Source organism: Trachymyrmex cornetzi, unplaced genomic scaffold (assembly GCF_001594075.2).
Source record: "Trachymyrmex cornetzi isolate Tcor2-1 unplaced genomic scaffold, Tcor1.1 scaffold277, whole genome shotgun sequence".
Taxonomy (NCBI): domain Eukaryota; kingdom Metazoa; phylum Arthropoda; class Insecta; order Hymenoptera; family Formicidae; genus Trachymyrmex; species Trachymyrmex cornetzi.
Window position 1 is genome coordinate 187442 of NW_017297449.1, and position 21804 is coordinate 209245.

At 34.2% G+C, this 21804-nt stretch overlaps 2 protein-coding genes across 3 annotated transcripts in view; one reads left to right on the forward strand and one right to left on the reverse strand.

Annotated features, from left to right (window-relative positions):
- Sce (E3 ubiquitin-protein ligase Sce) overlaps window positions 1-7559 on the reverse strand; it is a 41367-nt gene extending 33808 nt beyond the window's left edge. Inside the window, exon 1 of the mRNA XM_018508999.1 lies at window positions 7503-7559. Coding sequence (XP_018364501.1) covers window positions 7503-7535 — 33 coding nt within the window. The 5' untranslated portion in view covers window positions 7536-7559. The remainder of the gene's footprint in view (window positions 1-7502) is intronic.
- Window positions 3620-21804, forward strand: part of mwh (multiple wing hairs) — a 37259-nt gene continuing 19074 nt past the window's right edge. The window contains exon 1 of one of the 2 annotated variants that reach the window (XM_018508993.1): window positions 3620-4038. In XM_018508993.1, coding sequence (XP_018364495.1) covers window positions 3839-4038 — 200 coding nt within the window. In that variant the 5' untranslated portion in view covers window positions 3620-3838. Of the gene's footprint in view, window positions 4039-5874; window positions 6062-21804 lie in introns of those variants that run through there. The other variant, XM_018508994.1, reaches the window with a different exon arrangement.

The following is a 21804-nucleotide window of genomic DNA, read 5'->3' on the forward strand; positions in this document are numbered from 1 at the left end:
GAGTTGAATCGATTTGTCACTGTGTGTGTAACAAGTAGCATCATCAGAAATTATATAATCTACATAAAATGATTACTGTAAGGCGTGTAAAAGACCTATAGTGGTTATTTCGCGATGCATACGTGTAGAGGAATAGTAAAGCATGTTGTATAGAGCAAAATACAAGTGCTTCGCTTTCGTATTCTTTGTTTAGTTTGTTGAAACCCTTGCATTTTTGCCATATATCCCGCCCATTATCTATATGTAGCAAAAATGCAAGATTTCAAAAAGTTTATTTTTTAATACAAAAACTAAATATTTCGGATTTCTAATATTTTTTTCATAGTTATAGACAGTACAAAGTTTTTACTGATATAGTTCGTTTATTTTAAACATAGTAAATAATACTTAATAAATTAAGTTTTTGATAGGTGCGGCGTATATACCGGAGTTACCCTATATATATTTTATATTTTTCATTGTACGTAAAGTACAAAATGTGTACTGACACACAGAAGGAATGATTTTGATGAAGTATCTCAAAATTTAGATATAAATCTGAAAAAAAAAATTGTTAAACGATTAAAATAATTATGTAGAAAACTCGAGCATGATGAATAATGCTGCAAAGAATTTTGACATTCTAACAATTAATCTGACTATCCATATAGGTAATTATTTCGATAATCAAAATTATTGTCGAATCTGTATTTAAATTTTTTCACCTCAGCAAAAAAATCTTTTTGTGCAGTAAATATTAGAGCCTTCATGAAACAGTATAATAACGACGAGTAATTCTACAAATTTTCCATACTTGTCTTCAGTAGATCACTAGGTTTTTCAACAACGATTTCCCAGTAGCATACTTTCTTGACAATTTCGACTCGACTCGGTGGCAGTTAGTAATGTATTACAAGAACAATTCATGATACATGAAACGATATCGAAATATATTTAAATGTCGATTTAGCCTCAAGAGAATTAAAATTTGACACGATTTATATCTGGTAAATTCTCTTTATTTGAAATTATATACAACACACAAAATGATTAAAATCGATTAGAGATTAATCTTCATATTAAACAGTGGGTCAAGTTTGTGTTTGAAAAGCACATGTAAGCAACGACAGCCTACAGAACGAATAATAGAAGGAAGATAAATCGCTGTCGCACTTAGCGGGTATACATCGACGAGTCACTCGAAATAATCGCGAGCATCGCGAGGCTCCGTTACGCTGATAAAAGAATGATTGCAATTCTTTGATCCGAAAAACACAATCATGAGAGAGAAAATTGTAGATATTTTGAAATATTTCGAAAGATTTTTTTCTTCGCGTCAGATACGATTAACCATTACGCGCAGTGGGAACAAACGTGGGAATTTCTGAGACATCAGTGACAGTGACACTGTGATACATCCGCAATCCGAAGAAGAACTCGTTATACTCTTATACGCTGTCACGTACGTAAGCGATCTTATAATCGTGGGAAAGCGTAAATAGAGCGGATCAAATAGAAAACGTGAATTCAACAACGAAAACAGAAAGCATCGAAAAGCAAAGTAAAAATTACATATATAACTAGATAATATTTAAACAAAAATATTCAGTATAAGCCAGTAAACGTAAATGTTCGTATTATATAAAAATATATATTTTGTAGTATACATATATTTTGATTCATTACAATATTCACAACAAATATCGGATTTAACTCTCACTTAAGATTTTCTTTAATCTATTATATGAATATTATATTACACCATGCCTTTAATATCAATATCGGTTCATTATATATTGCCAAAGAATATAAATAAATATATAGAGATTTATAAATGACTGACCATTAAAATTCTAAAAAAATTCAAATAACAATTGAATGAAACTTACGAGTAAAAATCAAGGTAAATATAACAAAGAGATAAAAAAGAGATAGAATACAAAAATGAAAGAAGTTGTGCTAATTAAAGTAACTTTGAAATGCATTCGATTTCATATAAATGTACATTTATTAGAACGGAAAATATACGTACATCCAACATAAAACATTCTCACGTAAATGTCGCGAGTATAATTTACGAACATTCTACGGCACGAGATCTTACAATTAATGAAGTTGCATCATAAAATCGCGACTTTAATTTCCCTCGCCATTTAAAGAAATGCAGTACGCAGCATCCATTCTATAATGCTACTTTCGACTTATTTCCTCGACCTGTAATTACGCAAGTGTAAACACAATCGTACGGGCAATGCGAGTAATGCAGCAATTATTCGCGGGTTATGCACATTCGCGATTTAATGTAATAGTTATTCATAATGAGTAAACAATTGGAACAGGAAGTAAAACCAGATACTGGCATCAAGCGGAAAAAATTGAATGCGTTAAGATTTTGCAATGTTTTATTAACATTCATGTGAAATAAATATTTATTGAGGCATTTGAATTGAAAAAGCAAAATTAAATTAGATATATAGATATATTCATAATAATTAAACAAACCTCGTATAACTTTGACAGTCGTAATTTTAGATTCTACGTTCCAAAAGAGAGAAAGTAAAATTTACTTCATTAGTATCGGATAATTAAAAAAAGAATATCGCAACATTCATAAGTAATACGTACATATAGTTTGAGATTTTTATTATATATCTTGATTAATTATTGTTTTGAATCTGTTTAAGGAGATTGTAAAAGCATAAAACACATATATTAATATTTACGCTTTAAACAAACTATACGTATATATGTGAAAGTTGTTTTCATAACATTCCGTTTTTATTGAGCAACACATTTTTATAAATTATTTATTTTATTTAATATCAGTTTTATTGTTATAAACAAAAATTTTAAAAATAATAACAAAAATCTAAATTTTTTAATATAAATATTTCAAGTACTGGAAGTGACTTATACAAATTTTCATTGAGATTCATCAATTAGTTTATAACAAATAAATATTTTGTTAATTTACTGAACAATTAATGTCTGCATCTTAATGTAACTTGACATAAATATTTTTGAAAGTATAAAGTACTTGTATAAAAAAATTGAGATTTTTATCATTATTTTATAATACATTTTCATATATTTTTATTAGAGTACAAATTTAAAAAATATTATTTTTTATTGAAATAACTTTTGATCCAGATGGTTAACTGTCTCTAATTTTTTGTATTACATTTAAATGCAATTTAGAATAATCTGTAATTTTTTCAAGTAATTCTTAACATATTACATTTGCCTTACAACCTCCTTAAAAATAGATGACAGATATAAAGTGCATAGATTCAAAGTTGAAAATTTTTAAAATTTAATACTACAAAAGGAACATGTTAAATTGAAAATAAACGAATGATATGATATTTGACAGATTGCAAAGACCTGTCTTCAACGTTCTCTATACGTCGGGGAAGGAAAACATAAGCTATTACTTAAGCTGTTACACGACTCTGACTGAAGGCCAGGGTCGTGGCACGCGAGACTTATGCAGTTCAGAATCCCACGGTCCTGATAGCCGGTCATGCAATCAAACACGATCTTCGCGCTACAAATAACGCGGAAAAAGTATCTCCATTGCAGGGAAAAATATTTATTCAAATTTATATCGTACCAAATAACAACAAAGTGTATTAATTGTAGAAATTAAAAAGTTCTGTGTGCCGAATGACTTGTGTAAAAGATGCGGATAAAAATTTAATTAACAGACATTATATGCAACCCCCAGATAATATTTTATGAAAGAGTGAAAAAACAGTGTGGTCAAGCAAAATTGTTTCTCTTAATAATTTATTTAGTTTAGTGTCGTGTATTTGTGTTATAACAATAAAATCCGACGATAATCCGACGATAAATAACAATGGGAAATACGAGATCACAACCCTGCGGACGAAGCAAAACTCTTTATTTATTCTATCTTATCCACCGAACATGGAACGTCGTCATAGATCGAAAGGATCAAGATCGTTGTGACGATACCGATAGAGAAACGGACTTATCATCAAAATGCAGCACTTGCAACATATGCGATTACCGACAGGACAGTCTGATCTTCGAAAGGTAACATAAAACTGTAATATTTACGATCGATAAATTTAGTACTGCAATACCTACAGTAAGTTATTTAGATAATTATATTGACATTCGATAATATCCATATTCTTTAATTCCCAAATTTATCAAGCCTATTTGATAATCACAATAATTTATCCAGAATTACGTTATTATTCCTATACTGCTTTCATTTGTCATAAAATTGAAAGTATAATAGGTCCATTATTATGATTTTAATTAAAGAGAGATTTTAATTACTATAGAGAGGAAGAGAGGACGTTCTTAATCCATACAATTCTTTGTAATTCACTTCTATTCTCTAATATTTTTCTTTTTCTTTAAAAAAATCAATGATTCCGAATGTGATAATAAAAATGATTATAAATATAAATAAATGCTTTATAATGAACGAATGTAATTTATTTTCGTAAAATTGTAATTATTTTGGGTAAAAAAAATCAATATGTATAAGAAATATTGCAATACATAAAAATTTTCACAAAAGCATTGCTTATTTTACGTTTCCATTCAAAATATATGGAATATATAAACTTTCATATCCGTGAAAACTACCAATTTTTGTCGTATGTGTATCCGATAGGAAATTATCCGTAGAAACCGTTTTAGCTTATATCAAGCGTTTCACCTAGATCGATAATTCCAGTTTTAATACATGATCCATCCAATGAAACAACATTGCATCTATATAATTGTAAACGTCACACATATTTTAGACCTACTTTGAAGAATCTAGTTTGTAGACTCTTTAAGATAAAACTTTATTTATAATTTTATATGTCGAATATGTGTTTTTTCGAATTGTTATTTGAATGAAATTTTATAAAGAGTGGGTGAAATTTATTACGATATATCTTCTTATTTAAGGAAGCAACTAATAGTAAGACAACAAATGGGCAGATAGAGAAAGAGAAATATAGAGCAAAAGCAAATTCTTTTTTCTTTCTATTTGAACATTACACCGCTACTATCTCAAATGTGACGTTAGCGAGGAAATATAGAATAAAACTTTTTTGTAAATTACACTTGAATAGACATATTTTCAATAAAATGCAATTTTTGCGACAGTATATGCTTATAAAATATATCAACAAAAACTATATCTTTTTGTTTCGGGTAGAAATTAAAGCATATTTATTTCTATATACCTATTATTAATTTGACAGTTTGTCATAATTGTGAGCATAGCTCATTTTGTTTTTGATATATGTAACTATTTATTAATTACAACAAAACAAAAGTTTTGAATTTTCGGTTTATTTTATCACAAGTTGTTTTATTGAGACATATTTCTATATTAATGTATTTTGTAAGAATTTTGAGCGTGTATTTTCTCGCTTCTGACATAACAATCTGAGATAATAGTGCCGAGTGAACAGGAGTTTTAACACATAAAACGATGACATGAACTTAATAATCGATTTTTCTTACGACTCGTAAATTTGACTTTGACGAGTCCCGTTCATAGAGCATAATTTTGAGTTACCTGCAACGATTTAACATTTCTATTTTATAGTTTATATTCTACAGGCATAAGGTATATAGAAAACGTTTGATTATCGACTACACATCGCGAGGATGCACGTACATACGTACATACGTGTATGTCCCTTCCGTGGCGTCGCGTCGCGTCGCGTCGTAGGGCGCATGATGTATCGCGAGATAAACTCAGATAAACTCTGCTTACATTACGAGCAGGTGAAGGCGCCTCAGCCCTGAGTGCGCGATGCTCCGCGTTACATCGCGCCGGTCGCGCCGGTCGCGCCGGTCGCGCCGGTCGCGCCGGTGTCAGTAAACCTCCGACCGCCTCACGGTGCAGGTGCGGAGTTACAGCTGGTTACAGCGCGCGGTCAATCCGAGTGTCATGATTAACTCCTCCGGTAGCGCGATGCCGATTCTATCGACAACTGTTGCCCGATTGATGCACCGGCTCGCGATTAAAGCCGAATAATTCTTCCGCACGCTCTCAACCACGCGTCCATGCGTCCGGGATTGGAAACGTCTAATTAAGGTAAATTCATCCTATCATGTCGCACACTTTAACTCGTGTCAAGTTTGCAACACAATTCTTTTTTAGGATTAATTTGCAGTGATAAATGGAATCAACCTTTAGAGGGTGGAAATTTAAATCAGCTTTTTCTTCATTTAAAATTGGTTATAGCTCATTATTTTATTGTATTCCTTGCCTCGACATTGACACTGTACTGTTTCAACACCACTACACGCACACACATATATGTATATATACATATGTAGCAGGTTTTTCATCCTGTAAAGTTGAATAGTTTTCAATAGGAAATTGTGAGAAACGGTTGCGAAAAGTGTAGTTTTCTAATGATAGACACAATAGCGAACGTAACTATCAAACTTGCAAGTTTCACAATTCGGCAATGTTGTTACTTAAAGATTTTTCTATCGCTTCCTATAATCTTGCTTTGCGACAGCAACAGAAATAATGGTGAATGAAAAGTGCAAGTTCGATATATCAATTATCTTAATATATACTAATGAGACTGGTATGAATATCGATCGTTTCACTTATCGTTATCGCCTGTCGTCGAGAATGCGAAAATTATTGACGCGCGGTAATAAACATGCTGCTCTCGCACGCTGACGATTTTACTGGAACTTTTTGCTCTCGCGAAAAGCCAAGACGATCTCGTTCAAGCTTGCTCAATAATTACTAACGGCACATTTCTTTCTTCTCTTTTTTTTTTTTCTTTCTTTCTTTATGAACGCACATGAACGCGCGTCTAACGCGAGACGAGTAATTTAATTCCCATATGTAACGCGCAGGTCATACAAAGTACGATAAAACATATAAGCGAATTGTGATGAATGAAAGGAGATCGCATTCACGAGTGCGAACGTAAAAAGCTAGTTAGTCGTTACTTTCGTGCCAATTAGCACAATTGCTGAAACGCCCGACTCCTTAACACGAAATCAAGCCGGTGCCGCAATTGTTGCCATTGTCGCGTTCCGCCGTTGCGCGTTGCATCGGACGAGCGCGACAAGCGCCGCCGCCGAGGCGCCATTGTTCTCTACGACAGAAATTACCGGCGAAATGTACGTGAGGGTGGGAACCGCAAAAAGAACTACCAACAATTACGATTATAATTGCGCGCGCGCGTTCTGCCCGCACTTTCGATAAGTACGCCAAGTAATGTATAACGTATACGTGATAATATCGGGAATGAGTCATGCACACACGCGCACGCCTTTATGTTTCATTTACATGCTTAGTTTTCTATATTTGTTTAATATGAAAATCGCGACCAACGGTACGTAAACACAAAATGTAACTGAAGCAGCAGTATTTAACGGCGGATATGCGCTGAGAGAATACAAGAAAATTCCATGTTTTTCTCCAACATAATCATTGACGCATGCTTCGTTGTAAGAACTAGCATGACTCGAATCCTTTTAATATCACGCTATATCATGCTACTAACCTTGCTTCTTTTTAATTGCAAAAGTGTATCCATACGGAGACTAAAGGTTGATCGATATCGTACAATGGGTTCTGTTACACTTGCAATATATCGTTGAGATATCAATGTACATATCATTGAGACTTATCTTTTACTCTACGTATGTGTGTGTACACGTATAATGTTCGTGTAAAAAACATGTAAAATATTTTCATAGCAAGTTTCTTTATGTTAATATAGAACAGTTAATTATTTAATGAAATTAAAAAAGTAAATTTAAATATTAGAATACATTTTTTTTATTATATTAAATTTGCATTTTTTTTCGTAAGCATCTGAATATCTTATATATTTAATATATGATACAAATAAATAAAAAATAAGTATTTTAATGAAATGCGTAAGTGCACTAAAAAAAGTGTTTACTTTTAAGATATTAAAATGTTTTTTATTCTTATCTCCATTTTTTAAACACTTAAAGATGTTTATGTGTTTAGATTTAAAACATTAGACGGTTTAAATCCAAACATATAGTGTTTTGAAAAAGTTTAAAACTAAAACATGTTTAAATGTTTAAAAAATGGAGACAAGAATAAAACGTTCTTCTTTTTACACTGTGGGTAGAAGTTTAGGGAGTGTATGTATCAATCGATGTCATGGCCATTTCCTTATTAGATTAATCAAGTCATGACATGTGAAGAACATTTACATCAACCCACAAGAATTTGATGTTTTTGGCATATCTTCGCACGTAGTATGCTTGTTTCAAATTTATTATACACCTACGTATCGTTCGTTATCCATGTGTACACAAATGTTTTGTAGATAGTGTTTCTTTTGTCCGAAATGGAAAAACACTTGATAAAAACACTTGTCTAAATAGAAAATTGAAATTAATAATAATATAAATAATATTATTCGTGGAGACTTATAGAATTTGTTAATTAAAATAAGTTTTAGTAATTTTAATTTTCTGTATATATTTATATTTTTGAAATGATATGACATTTCATGTGGCATAAGTTATAATTATGCCTAATAGATAACAATAGATATACCAAATATCATAATAATATAAAAGAATATATAATAATAATAACAACAATGTAACGATAACATTTCTCTGCAGTTTCCTCGAAGGATTTTACGTCGCGTTCTCACGTATACCGGTTTATCGATAGACACGTTTTAGTCCACCACAAGTACAAGTTTACCAGTGCGTGTAATCGCATTTTACTCATATCGGTCAATATAATCCAGTATTTCGGGTCGCACGTATGTGGCCTCCTTCTCAAAGGTGACTCTTCGAATGTAACTGATATGTAACTCTGTACCAATTTACGTTGTACACGATATCCATGGCTGCGACATCGCCGTAATCAGATTGCACGAGTTCCAATTGTACGCGCACTTTGTCAGACATATAACAATCAATTAAAAATTAAATCAATGCGCGACAATAGGCGCGTTTATCATGTCTACGCGGTCATCCATGCGAGGTGATGTGAGATAGTTTTCTTGTTTACTAAAAGTTTCTACGTTATTTAATAGTGATAAAAATATAATTCAAAATTTATTTAATCTTTAAGCTGAAATTTTCAAAATTTGAATAGTTAGCTGTTTATAGTATAATATAATGCAATTATTGTATAAGTAGCGCGGAGAGAAAGAAAAACTCAATAAAAGAATCAAGTTTTAAAATGCCTCACTGATTGTGCGAGCAGTCTATTACTTTGAAGCAGCTCTTTGCACAACGGGATAAGTCATTAATTATGTCAGCTGCGTATTTTGTTGATTAGAATGCGCATTTCTCGAAATGTCGGGAAACACACAGACGTTAAACTCTTTATTATAAATGCGCATTAATCAAAATGCATTATTGTAACGTTTCTTTGTTAATCCCGACGAGCGGCGACATGTTGCTGGAGGTGAGAAACGTCGAAGCATGATTTGCAAATGGTCTCGCGATAATCATATCATCGCGAGACCATAATCATTTATAATAAAAAATTCCGTTCTATCATAAATATCTTTACGTCATCTGCTTTCATCTAACGCGAAATATCAAGTTATATTATTTATTGTGTAAAATGTTAATCGACGTTAAAACACTCAACTATATTGGATTGTTAAAATAATATATTTAATTATTTAGCTTTTTTTTCTCACAGAAATGTGTTTGTTATAAATAAACCGAATATGTTATTTCGTGTTAGAAATCACTTAGTTTTCGTAACATACCGTGACATTCACGAATATCTTGCGATGACAGGAATATAGTACTTTTCAGTTGTATAATTTATCATTGTAGCTCTAATTTATTAATCCGTCGCTTGTTACTCGTAATGAAATAGACAAAAGATACGCATTTTCATGGTGAATTAATTGTTTTATATGGTTTAAGCAGAAACAGTTTGTAATCACTTGTTTGTTACTCGCTTTCGACACTTTGCTTAATCATATATCGCCGCGAAACAAAAGATCGAGAATTACCTAATTAGACTCGTACTAAAAGCTAATAGCCTTGAACTTGATTGACGCTGTATGATGTGTTTTAATTACACATATACAGTTATACAAATAGTATAACTTTTCACGTATACACAGACGCGCGCATTACAAAAAGTTTGAAAGTATTAAATCAAACAAATGTAATGTTTTATATCTGTGCAGTTTAAAATAATATTATTTTATGCGGACCGTAAATTTACTATGAAAAGAATCTCAATATATGTATGTCAGTATTCTAGTAGCTAATTCGATATCTACTTAAATAAGTGAATATGTTCTATATATTTTGTTATTTCCTAATGAGTGCTTTATTAAATTGAGTATTCGACTTTCCAATGCCTTTAGAAATTGCTACATCTGACGTATGTACATAAGAGTACTTTCTATTCTAAATTGATTTAAATATGCCTCGTAAATTGGTTGTTAACATGGCGACATGTAATGATAATAATTGTGAAGAAGATTAGAAATTGTCGCGCAATTGCTTTTGCAGAGCGTGACGAATTAAAATCTTAAATCCAACGTGAATAATATGAGAGATACGGATTCTTCATGATACGCGACAATTTCTTCGAATGATTTCCGCATGCATGTGCATACAAAAATCTCTATTTCCGATCTTCGTGAAAGTTGGCAAGAAAGTTGTCGCTTTTAATGTCAAAAATAGATTCGTCATCTTGAACTACCATATGTGACATAAATTTCTGAAATTAGTCCACAATTCCATTAAAGCAGGTATTTATAAATTATACATACACATTCGATATCTTATTCGATCTTTTTTTAATAAATACTACGCATCAACTCATGCATACTTTATAAACATTAATTATATCTTCTAGTATTTGTAATAGAGGCGGATTAAATTAAATACCAGTTATATGAATTAATAATTTTTAATATAAAAAATATTCGTATTTTTAAAACACTGTCAATATTTACAAGAATTAATTATTCCGAATAAATAAATTGTAATAAATAATTATAAATTAATAGTTTATATAATAAACACATTTTGTTGTTGCGATTCAAAACGACAATATATTAATTGATCGCTCATTATATGTTTTTAAAAAATATGAAAAAATGTGACATTGATTTCGTCCTCTGAACGAATAAGCACAATACGCGACATTCATCATCACTTCTAGTTAATCCCGAAGATCCAATTACACGCAGTAGATTTACATTTTTCTTGAATGCTACTGGAGAGTGCAGCTTCTTATTTTTAGTGCCGTTCACCGTTACCATTCCGTTTCTGTTCGTGCAACGATTCATCTCTAAGCGCGCATCCTGTGCTTAGAACAACGACGATTATCAAGCATGGCTTTCCGTGTCGCGATTTTTCCGTCTGGTTCATGCAATATCGAGCAAAACCGCCGGCTTCTGATCGTAGATCATTCTAACTAGTAGGAAGCTCGGAACTCGCTGGCAGCGATTTATGAATGATGCTGATCCAATTACTCATAGGAACGCATTAATCAAATGGTAAAATTAATTAACCGATAAGTAGGAAAGCCGAGATGGTTGTGCGTGAATGGTCTGCGTGATTCTTTAAAACATCATAATATCAATTGACATATAGTCTAAATGATTACTGTCGTTTATATTACACTTGATATTAATTACATTATAAATTCAGCGTGTACCATATTTTAGAGATTAGAAATTTCGCGTTACGTTGTAACATTTATAAATATATACTTAAAATATTTACTATATTCTAAACATAAATGTGTAATATTCTCAGAGCATGGCATAATTTCAATGTAACTATTCAGCGTTTATATTAAAAAGTTGCGATTTCTTTTGTATCGAGTCCTTTTTATTAAATTTCGATTGAGTCTCATCGGCGCAGTTTCTCAAGGTAAAGGGAGAGAGGAAGATGCCATGGTTTTGTAGTAAGCGAGCAAATGGCCTGCAACCGACCCATTAAATCGACTTGTAGACGACCGCGCTCCGGCAAGGAGATAACGATTCGTTCACGGTATCTCGGCGCGCTACTGTGGCTAATCTATTCATTGTTCGAGATATTGAGTAACCGTCACAAATGTGACAATCGTGTTCTCGATCACAATGATATTTTGTTGATCGGGATGTTGCCAGATCCTCTTGATAGATGACCAGTTTCAATCCTGGAAACGCATAATACTGTAAAATACAGTAGAGCTAATGACTTCTTCTTCTTCTTCTTCTTCGTTTGATGAGAACCTATTCTCTTAGCCTACATGAACTAGTTTTTAATAATAAAAAGGAACTTCCATGCTCACACAACTCGTTGCAATAAGAGTAGCGCTTTGAAATACAACATGAAATTTCTGAAATATCGTTATGTAAATATTTTTCTCGAGGGAAAAACTGAATTATTCAATGCAAAGTTCCGTTCGCAGGATCCTCACCCTGAAATTGCATCGTATAATGGTATGAGTATATACGCACGCATATATGTCATGAGATTTCTTGATTCTCGTATATAAGCGCATTAGCATTGGGAAATGATTTCTCACGTAACTAATACGTTCTAATCTGAATTCAATTTGTGATATCGCTTGCATCGCAGAATTCGAGTTAGCGTTAATACGATGCGACATCTTTCCTGCTTAATGACTATCCTCATAAGCGATTCTTAAATTCAAACGTGAGAGACGAGAATGCTAGAAAAGCTAGAATTGGAAAAAATAGAATTAAAATTTGAATTTTCTCATCTGACAGGTCTGTTATTGTAACCGCATTACATAATAAAAAACAATATTAAGTACATACATAGAATTGTGCAAGCGAAAAAATAAGAAATCTCTAATTATATAATTTATTCAAGATATAAATTATTATTTATTTTCAAGTAAATTCTCTGCAAGCAAAGAGGTAAACTAAAAAGAGAAAAAAAAGCATATGAATGGAAAAAGTTTTAAAAAAGGAAATTTATATGATATATATTTATATAATGACGATATATGATGCTGCACTCGATTACTTCGATTTAAAACTTCTTGATTTGTATTAAGGAAATTGTATCATACAAAACTACCAAGATGCCTTCGAATTATTTATCAAGAGGTTGTATTATACTAGACTGTGCTGAAGATGGCTTGAATTAAGCTGTGAAACGTTCGGTATTTGTTATACACGAGGGGATAACCGCTTGATGCAATCGTGGGACAGAGTCCTCGAAATTATTATAAAATTCATATGAAATCTCTATGTATAATCCGATAAATACATATATGCAACCACGATAAATCATTGTATAATATTAAATAAATTCGTATATTTTACCAAATGACTTCATATGTAGTGAAAAAAATTATTTGTAATCAGATGAAATCATATGATGTCATGTAATCTGTGGAACAATATTTCAGCTAGCAATTACCCATATGTAATATTGAGAAATATATGTTAATATAATCGCTCTAATTACTGCGAATTTAAGCTTTTAATTGCCCGTTTTTTCATCCATCGTTTATTTTATATCTCAAGAGCCCAACTTTGATTATTCTTTTTTAAGAAATCTCTAATTATACTATATTTATTCAAGATAAATTATTATTTATTTTCAAGTAAATTCTTTGCAAGTAAAGGGGCTCTAAACTAAAGAGAAAAAAAAAGTATATGAATGGAAAAAGTTTTGAAAAAGGAAATTGATATGTATATATATAATGACGAAATATGATGCTGCGGATCTTGGACAATCACAAGTATAAGATATCCTCGTCAGGATCTTACTATAAATCACGCGAGTCACATCTCGATCCTTACGCCTCCGTGTCGTCGTCCGCGCGATGAGTGTAAACGCGTCACGTGGGTGTAAACACATGTCGTGATGCGCGGACGGAGAGCAACGCGTTGGATCGGAAATCGACTTGACTCGGCGTGCCTGAATTTCTACCGATGCATACATATATGCAGACTACCATCTTCGCATTCCATGCTCGTTGCACACTTGGCGCTACTTGGAATTCCTCCGTGAAAGCGATGGAGCAACTTAAAGGACCGCTCACAGTGCGTAGACTCAGAGTGTGCGGCGCTCGCTCGCTCTTTGTTTCACCGAGGAACAAAGGTATACTCGCGCGACGCAACTACCAGCAACTACGGCGACTGCAACGCAACGGAAACGATGTTTTGTAAACGCAAAATCGTTTCCTTTGACACGAAACCGGATTCTCACGAGCGCTCGTGTGATTTCTATATACAGCAATGTATGGGCGATCGACGCAGTGCCTCAGACAGTCAATAATAATTTTACCGAGTCTATTATCGAATTAGAGTTTATTATCGAGTTGATAATTAACATATTAAACATATTTTTTACATCATTAATATATGAAGCAACATGAAATTGTTACTTTTAGAGAAAGGTACTTATATTAAGTGATAATATGCAATGTTAAATGTATTACATAGATGCATTTATTCACCGCGAACAAATTAGATTACATTGTTATAATCATGTTTTGATTTATTTAGATTTTATGAATCCTTCTTTCTTGTGCAATTTATTGCAATTTATGTGAGAATCTCGATTCAAGATGAAATCTGCAGGTGGTGTGACGCTTTCATGAACAAGCTGTCACTTCCGGCACTTGTATGTTTCTGTTTTTTCTATTCGTGTGTAATTGGCTGTTTAAGTCGGGACATGGATATTTGTCATTTGATATGAAAATTATATTATATATATATATATATATAAAATACTATCAACTTTACAGAAAAACAGCAAGAGACAAAAATTATTTATTTTCTTCTCATAAAGTTCTGAGAATTTTTTCAGAATTTTTTAATACCGTATATTTTCTTATGTTAGTAAAAATAAAAAAACGCAGTACTAAAAAGTTGATAAAAAATTCTGAAAAAATTCTTAGTGCTCTATGAGAAGAAAATAAATAATTTTTGTCTCTCGCAGTTTTTCTGTAAAGTTGATAGTATTTGAGTAAAAAATTATTAAAGACCAATTTTCGACAATTTTTGGTAATTAATATCTTGTTAACTATTGTGAAAATTGCAAAATGGTAGAGGACTTTTCGACTCAGTTTAATCCGCTCTATCTACAGAAAAGCGGTTGATAGAAACTTACGGGACACCTGTATATATACCGAAAAAGTAACAACTTTTTCAAGAAAGCATCGTATTATTTAGGCGCTTTATCTTAAATGAAGATTTTTACGTGCAGATTGTAATAAACGCGCACAATCTATTATATTTTCGTGTCGAAGGAAACGACTTTAATTACATATTTCCACTAGAAATTAAAGCTTCGTAAGATTGAAGATCAATATAGGATTGCAATAATACAGACAAATCTACTGAATGAAGAAAGATGTCATATATTTAACATCGCGTATCCCATCAGTCATATACCTATAGTGTTATAACAAGTACCTTTGTCTAAGCTCGTGACGACTCCGCGCCGCAATACCTACTACTTGGTTAATTAGTCCCGTCGTTACTTCACTTATGATTTATCGCAAGTAGGTATGTTGTGCAATTCGCGCGAAACAATCTTGCAGACTCTAGAAAGCGTTTTCCTCTATCCCTCGGTATAGTTATCGCAGTTACTAAATGTGTATTCTCACGCAGCTACAGTTTCTCGTATAGGGAGCAAGCAGCACGGTCGATTTTATTACCATGTGTTTGGCCAATAATTCTGCATCGGTGTTAATTATTGCGTCCCGTTATGCCACTAGGTGAATAATGTTGCTGCACGTGGTTGCGCATTCCCGATGCGAGTCTCGCAATTAAGCGCCGTTCAAACGCATCTCTTTCCATAATTACCTCTGTTCCAGTATTGCTTTTCCACGTGACTGTTATATCAATGAATGCAGGTAACTCCCATGCGATATACTCGTACGTATGAAAATATAATATTATTGCTTTTCTTTCAGCTATACGTCGAAATATTCGAGCAGTTTGCTCCGGGTGCATGGTAAAACCGTAAAACCATATAGAGCAGTGGTGCAATTTCAACATTGTTCCGATGAGTGCACCGTGCTGAATTAAATGTCATCTTGCTAAACGAAGTGCATCGAAGTGGCTAACGGTGCAGAGAAATTGTAGTTTCGCGTCATGCCGCTGTAAATTAGATTTCTTCGGTGCGATAATTCGAACTGCCGAGCGTCATCCTGTGAATTCGTCCATCTTCACTTATTTATTTATTTATTTATTTCTTTCTTTCTTTTTTCACAGAGAAGAGCATCCTTTCTTTCTCTTCTTTCCTCTCTTTCTCTTGTATCTCGTTGCCGCACGTTCACAGATGTTCACGTATGTACCACGGAAAAGATACAGTTATACACTTTGCCAGAGAGAAAGAGATAGAGAGCAGGAAGGAGAAGGGGGGAGAGAAGAGAGAAGAGAGAGAGAGAGAGAGAGAAGAGGATGGCACCTCGCCAGACGCGGAGGACCCGTTTTATAACTTGAGATTCATAACGGCATACGATCTTACAATGGACACTCGGTTGGCGAGCAGTGACAAACGAAACGGGATCCGAATCGGTGTATTTCACGGGACGTTAGTTTCGCGCGTATTAGATGTCGCAAGTTTATTTGTAGGAAGCTTCTAGAACATACGTGGAATAAGAATAATTTTAACATGTTTTATGGTTGATTTTATCGATTGATTTTTTTATGAGGAAGACATACAGACGATACATCTTTTTTCCTCCCTATTTCTCTAAAAAGTCTCTTATCGCGAATAATACTGCAGTTTACGAATTTTTCTAAAAATAACGATTCTTCAAATTCTCTTTCTCTCTTGATCGAAAACTTACTGTTCTCAAATCTAATATCTTTTATTCTTCAATATTATCACATTTGTTTTAATTTAATAATTAAATCTTTTTGATCGTTAGGGGAAATGGGATAGATATAAAGAACGTTCGATTGAGATTCCAGTGGAAAGTTTTTGGCCTTAAAAAAAGTATCATGTATGCGTATTAAAATGATGCGACTCGATGCTACTCATATCTCGAGCAATAGGGCGTTACTCGTTTCTCTCGGTCGGGCATTAATGACTTCAATTTCCTGTGAGCACACGTGTATCATCAACACATGAATCGTTTTCTCCGCGAAACTGCTCCCGATCGAACTCTCGTTCCAAGAAAGCGACTGTCATTTGCATCACTTTATGATCGATGGAGGTGACATTTACGCATCTTGCATGAAATATTCAGAACATGCATCATTTTCTATATGAATTGAAATGTTAAAATGATGAATATATACAACATTACCTTTATTGGTTAAATAATTAAATTATAATCATCTCATCTTTCATCGGTTTCTCTTGGCAGCTCGAGCGATTATCGCTGATCACTTTATTCTATTATCTCACATGAGTATTTTTGATAAAACTGCCTTTGGACAGTTTGAATTTGTGCCATGATGTAGCACGTAAGTAGCAACGTTAAGAACACGAATATTTTGAATGAATTTTGCTGTCAGTTATACATCTCTTCCTATTCTAACCCAGTTATATAGTAATTCTTCTTGAAAAAAAAAAACTTTACAAAATTGTGTTATCCAACACATATATTTACTTGTCGTCTACAGCTGACCGAATTAGAGAGCATTTATAGTACGATATTCAAATAATCTGGATCGTATTGCTCGCTCAAGCAATTTCACACCAATAAAACAAACGCTTTCATACCAATAAAACGACCAGATCCAATCTCACATTTATTATCATCCTAGTGGTCATAGTCCCATCTCTCTCTCTGTCGTCACATTTTTCCTTTTCTCTTTCCTTCAGTCGCAGGGCGAGATCTATAATCAACATATATAGATCGGTGGCTTTTCCTGCTCGAGATCCTGATTTGAACGCGTCCTGAATCTTCCTCTTCCTAGATCGAGGTCATCGGGCCTTTTTTAATGTATTTTACGATGCGTGACGAACGAAGCGCTTAGATGTATTCGATAAGAATACGATCCCATTATATCGATGAACGATGAAACTGTCATAATATGCGTAATAGGCACGTATATATTTTAAGTAACGTTTTTAAGTGACACGAAGCATATTACATGGAATAATAATAATAATAAGAAGAAGAAGAAGAAAAAACTTAGTTTTGGATAGAAATCATCTGTCTCGGGAATCATTCCTGATTTACGAAGAAATGTAGCGTGACTTGGAAGATTAAGGACTTATTTCCATATTGATTATCTAATAAACATAATATAGACCATGCACGATATCGTGATTACAATTTACGATGATACACGAGTGAAGCATATACCTATATTCCTTCGTACCATTTACCGTGCACGCACAAACTTTAATATGCTTTAAATGACTCTAGGCAATTCATTATTCATCGGTTTAGAATGTGAGATTATTACAAATCCCATGACAGTGTAGTTAAAGTTAGTATAGTTATTTCATATCGGATAATATCGTAATTGTTATCATACAAACATCTCGGAGCGTGAATAGCTTTATATATTATGCTGCAACGTAAAAAGATAAAATAAATAGGCATAAAAATAAATGTATCAATTCGCGTTACTTCCAAAATTCGTATATTTTATTCTTAATTCTGCACCGCTCGACGATCAATATGATTTCGATCGGTTATAAGAATGAATTACATATAAAAATGTTTGAGTTCGCTCTGAACTTAATCGGGCAACTCCGCGAAAGCTCGACGTATACGGCGACAGGCGAAATCTAGTAGATAGTGTTACATTACCGCACAAAAGCTTACGAGCTTACGAGCGGGTTTTTGCAGCCCCCTCGGGGAAAATACAAAGGTATTTCTTTTGCAATCGGCGAAGAATCAAGTATGGAAGACGGACTGCATTTCCGGGCATCTCGACTCAGTTAGCATTCCAGCGTGCATAGCTCCCGGAACAGTCATAACGGAAAAATCTCTCTGGACTCACGTGTATTCCGCTAATGGTCGTCAAGATCGACGATCCGAGGTCCCGGGGATCGTGGCGCCTCTTCTCGCGTCTTCTCGGCGCCCCGAAGCCCCGAACGTTCGCGTCCGCGTTCGAGTCTTCTTCGAGAGACCTTCTCACTTCTCGGTTCTCCGCTCATCCGCGCTGCGATATCTGATGCGGTGCGAACACTCGGAACACTCGACGGAAAGCATTACGAGCATCGCGATGCTTACAATGTCTTCCTCTCCTGCCCCTCACAATTGTTCTAGCGATGACCTCTTCTTGTATTCAACCTTCTTGTACTCGGTACCTACCCTCTCAACCGTTGGCGCTCACAATCAGTACCGACTTCGACTTTAATAGTCATGGAACACGGATATCTGTAGCGTTGCTTCCGCTATAAGTATACCTACACTTTGTTGATACCATTTTGTCAATTGTGTCGTTACGGTAGTCGTTCTTGAGCAGAGTCTTGATAGGCCATTATACCTAAGCTTAAGTCTTAAACCGTAAAAAAATCGACTAATCGATCGAATGTGAGAAAAATAATCGACTATATATATGTATGATTGGTCAATTTCTTACGGCTTAAGACTTTAGTTTAAGTAATGGCTTAGAAAGCCTATAAAACTTGCGTAAATATGGCACTTCTTATTTTTGAATTTTCAACATAATTGAAATCTTTCGTCGATCTCTCAAACGAGAAGAAAATGAGAAGAAGGAAATTGGTTATCAGTTATTTGCTAGTGGAAATTCGGTCAAATTGACTCTCTGTTATTACGAGTCGATGATCTGATATTAGATCCGCCGACATTTTTCGTTACGCAACAGTTCGACCAGACGGGAATAATCGCTTTAACGAGTCGCGGCACCTCGTTACGCTCTACAGTACCTATCAATTTTCTACACAATGAACGAGCGAGCCCCCCCTGTACTTTTCTCGATGGCTCTGCAAGTTTGAAAATGCCTTTTCACCTCGACACACACACACACTAAAGAGAATCATTTGACGGTGGCTGAATATTTTCTCTTGAAACGATTGCCTCGTAAATTGTCACATTACGAGTGCACTGAATATTTTTTCAATCTTTAGTCACATTAATTGATACTAAAGTGTCGTAGAGATTTAATTGACGAGAAACATTAGATCGATTAGATGAATGAAGCGAGAGAATTCCATTTTCTCAAGTGGTCGTAACGAGACAGATGAACGACGTTGCATTCTTCAGTTGCAATTAGATATTTCGTCGCGATTGTCTTCGGCCCCAAAGAGCCGCGGCGCGTCTTTGCGCATTCCTGCGCTATGTTGAACGTACATAACTTATACATCGCTGAATCAGCTGAATGCACATGGCGGGAAACGTAACGCGCATTTTACGTATAATTGAACGTATTAATTATTTTTATTAGTTAAAAGCTCTCCGATTGCTCTTCTCGATGTCAGAAGCAGATTTTTCCTTCACACCCTGAGCAAGACTACAAGGGGAATACAAAAGAGATTATATGAAAATAGTGAACGTTTGTACATCGCAGATGTAACAGAATTTCTCTATTGTGGAAGGAAATACTTAATCCTTCTGTAAAGTAAAACGTTCCTCTTGTTCTACTTCTACTCCGCACTATAGATATATTTATCACATGAAATGATTGCATGACAATATTTAGAAAGAAATAGAGAGAGAGAGAGAGAGCGTACATCATTTCTACTTCCATCTCAGACAAGATTCCTGAATAACAAAATAACTCTACGATTTCAGATAAGAGAGGTTCTATCATAGTCTCGTCATAATCCGATATCTAATCACAAGATAACCGGTGGTCCGCTGACAGTCTAATGTACATTACGGAAATGTATGGCTGGTACCGGGTACGGTGGCGAATTGTTTAGAGGCCGCGGTAGTAGCCGCGAAGAGATACGGTGGAAGGAGCGTGGGCCGTTTTAATGCTATTAAAGCACCGCGCGTGTACATACATACATACATACATACATGGTAGACCTGGTATAATGGTAGACGCGTAGATACGCACATATATCGGGTAATCCACGCGTGCATATGTGTGACTAACCGCTCTCGCGCGCGGGTCAATGCCTCGGCTGTTTCCGAGTACTAGGTACGCACTTACGTCGCGTACCTTTTCCTTCGCGTTATATCCAAGCATGCGTTTCAAGCGCACGCACGCACGCACGTGTTCGAGTCCATGAAGGATGTCCACGCGCGACATTCGAGAGTGATATACATATAATTTTTGAAAAGTCAGCATCCCACTCTCAGAATTTCAGTATAATCGATAGACTTTTAGTAAAGAATTTTTTTATTATTATGTTCAATACAAAGTTTAATTGGTGAAGAAATTAAAAAAAATGTAAAAAATATCCATAACAGCTTGTTATTTCAATCAGAATCGACATTTGCTTATCCATATTAATAAAAGTGAGATTAAAAGTGAGATTTTATCGAATTAATATTATAGTAAGAAATTAACTGATTAAAGAACTCAATAAGTAAATCGAAAGCATAATCGCGATATTGTATTTCGTTAATTTTTCAAAATTAAAATCATATGTTACGTGACAAAATGTCTGACCGGAAAATCGTAAGCGTGATAAGATTCATAGCGATGCTTAATATACACATATATACCGGTTGTAATGTAGCGCTAATGTTACGAATAGTAACCTTTAAATCGAATTACGGGAATCAGTGATTACGGTTACGGTGATTTGTAAGGTTACGACGCGACGTGATCATCAACAACATCATGGTACATCTCCGATCCACTCGGCTTGCCATCGAGGCATCGATGCACGATCGTACAGTTGATCGTGACCGCGACACGATCGTAACTAGTTATTATCATAGGCAACCTACAAAACTAAGCATCCGTGGTCCTTGTCCTCGTAATGTATGTAGAATTATTGCCCTACGTACCA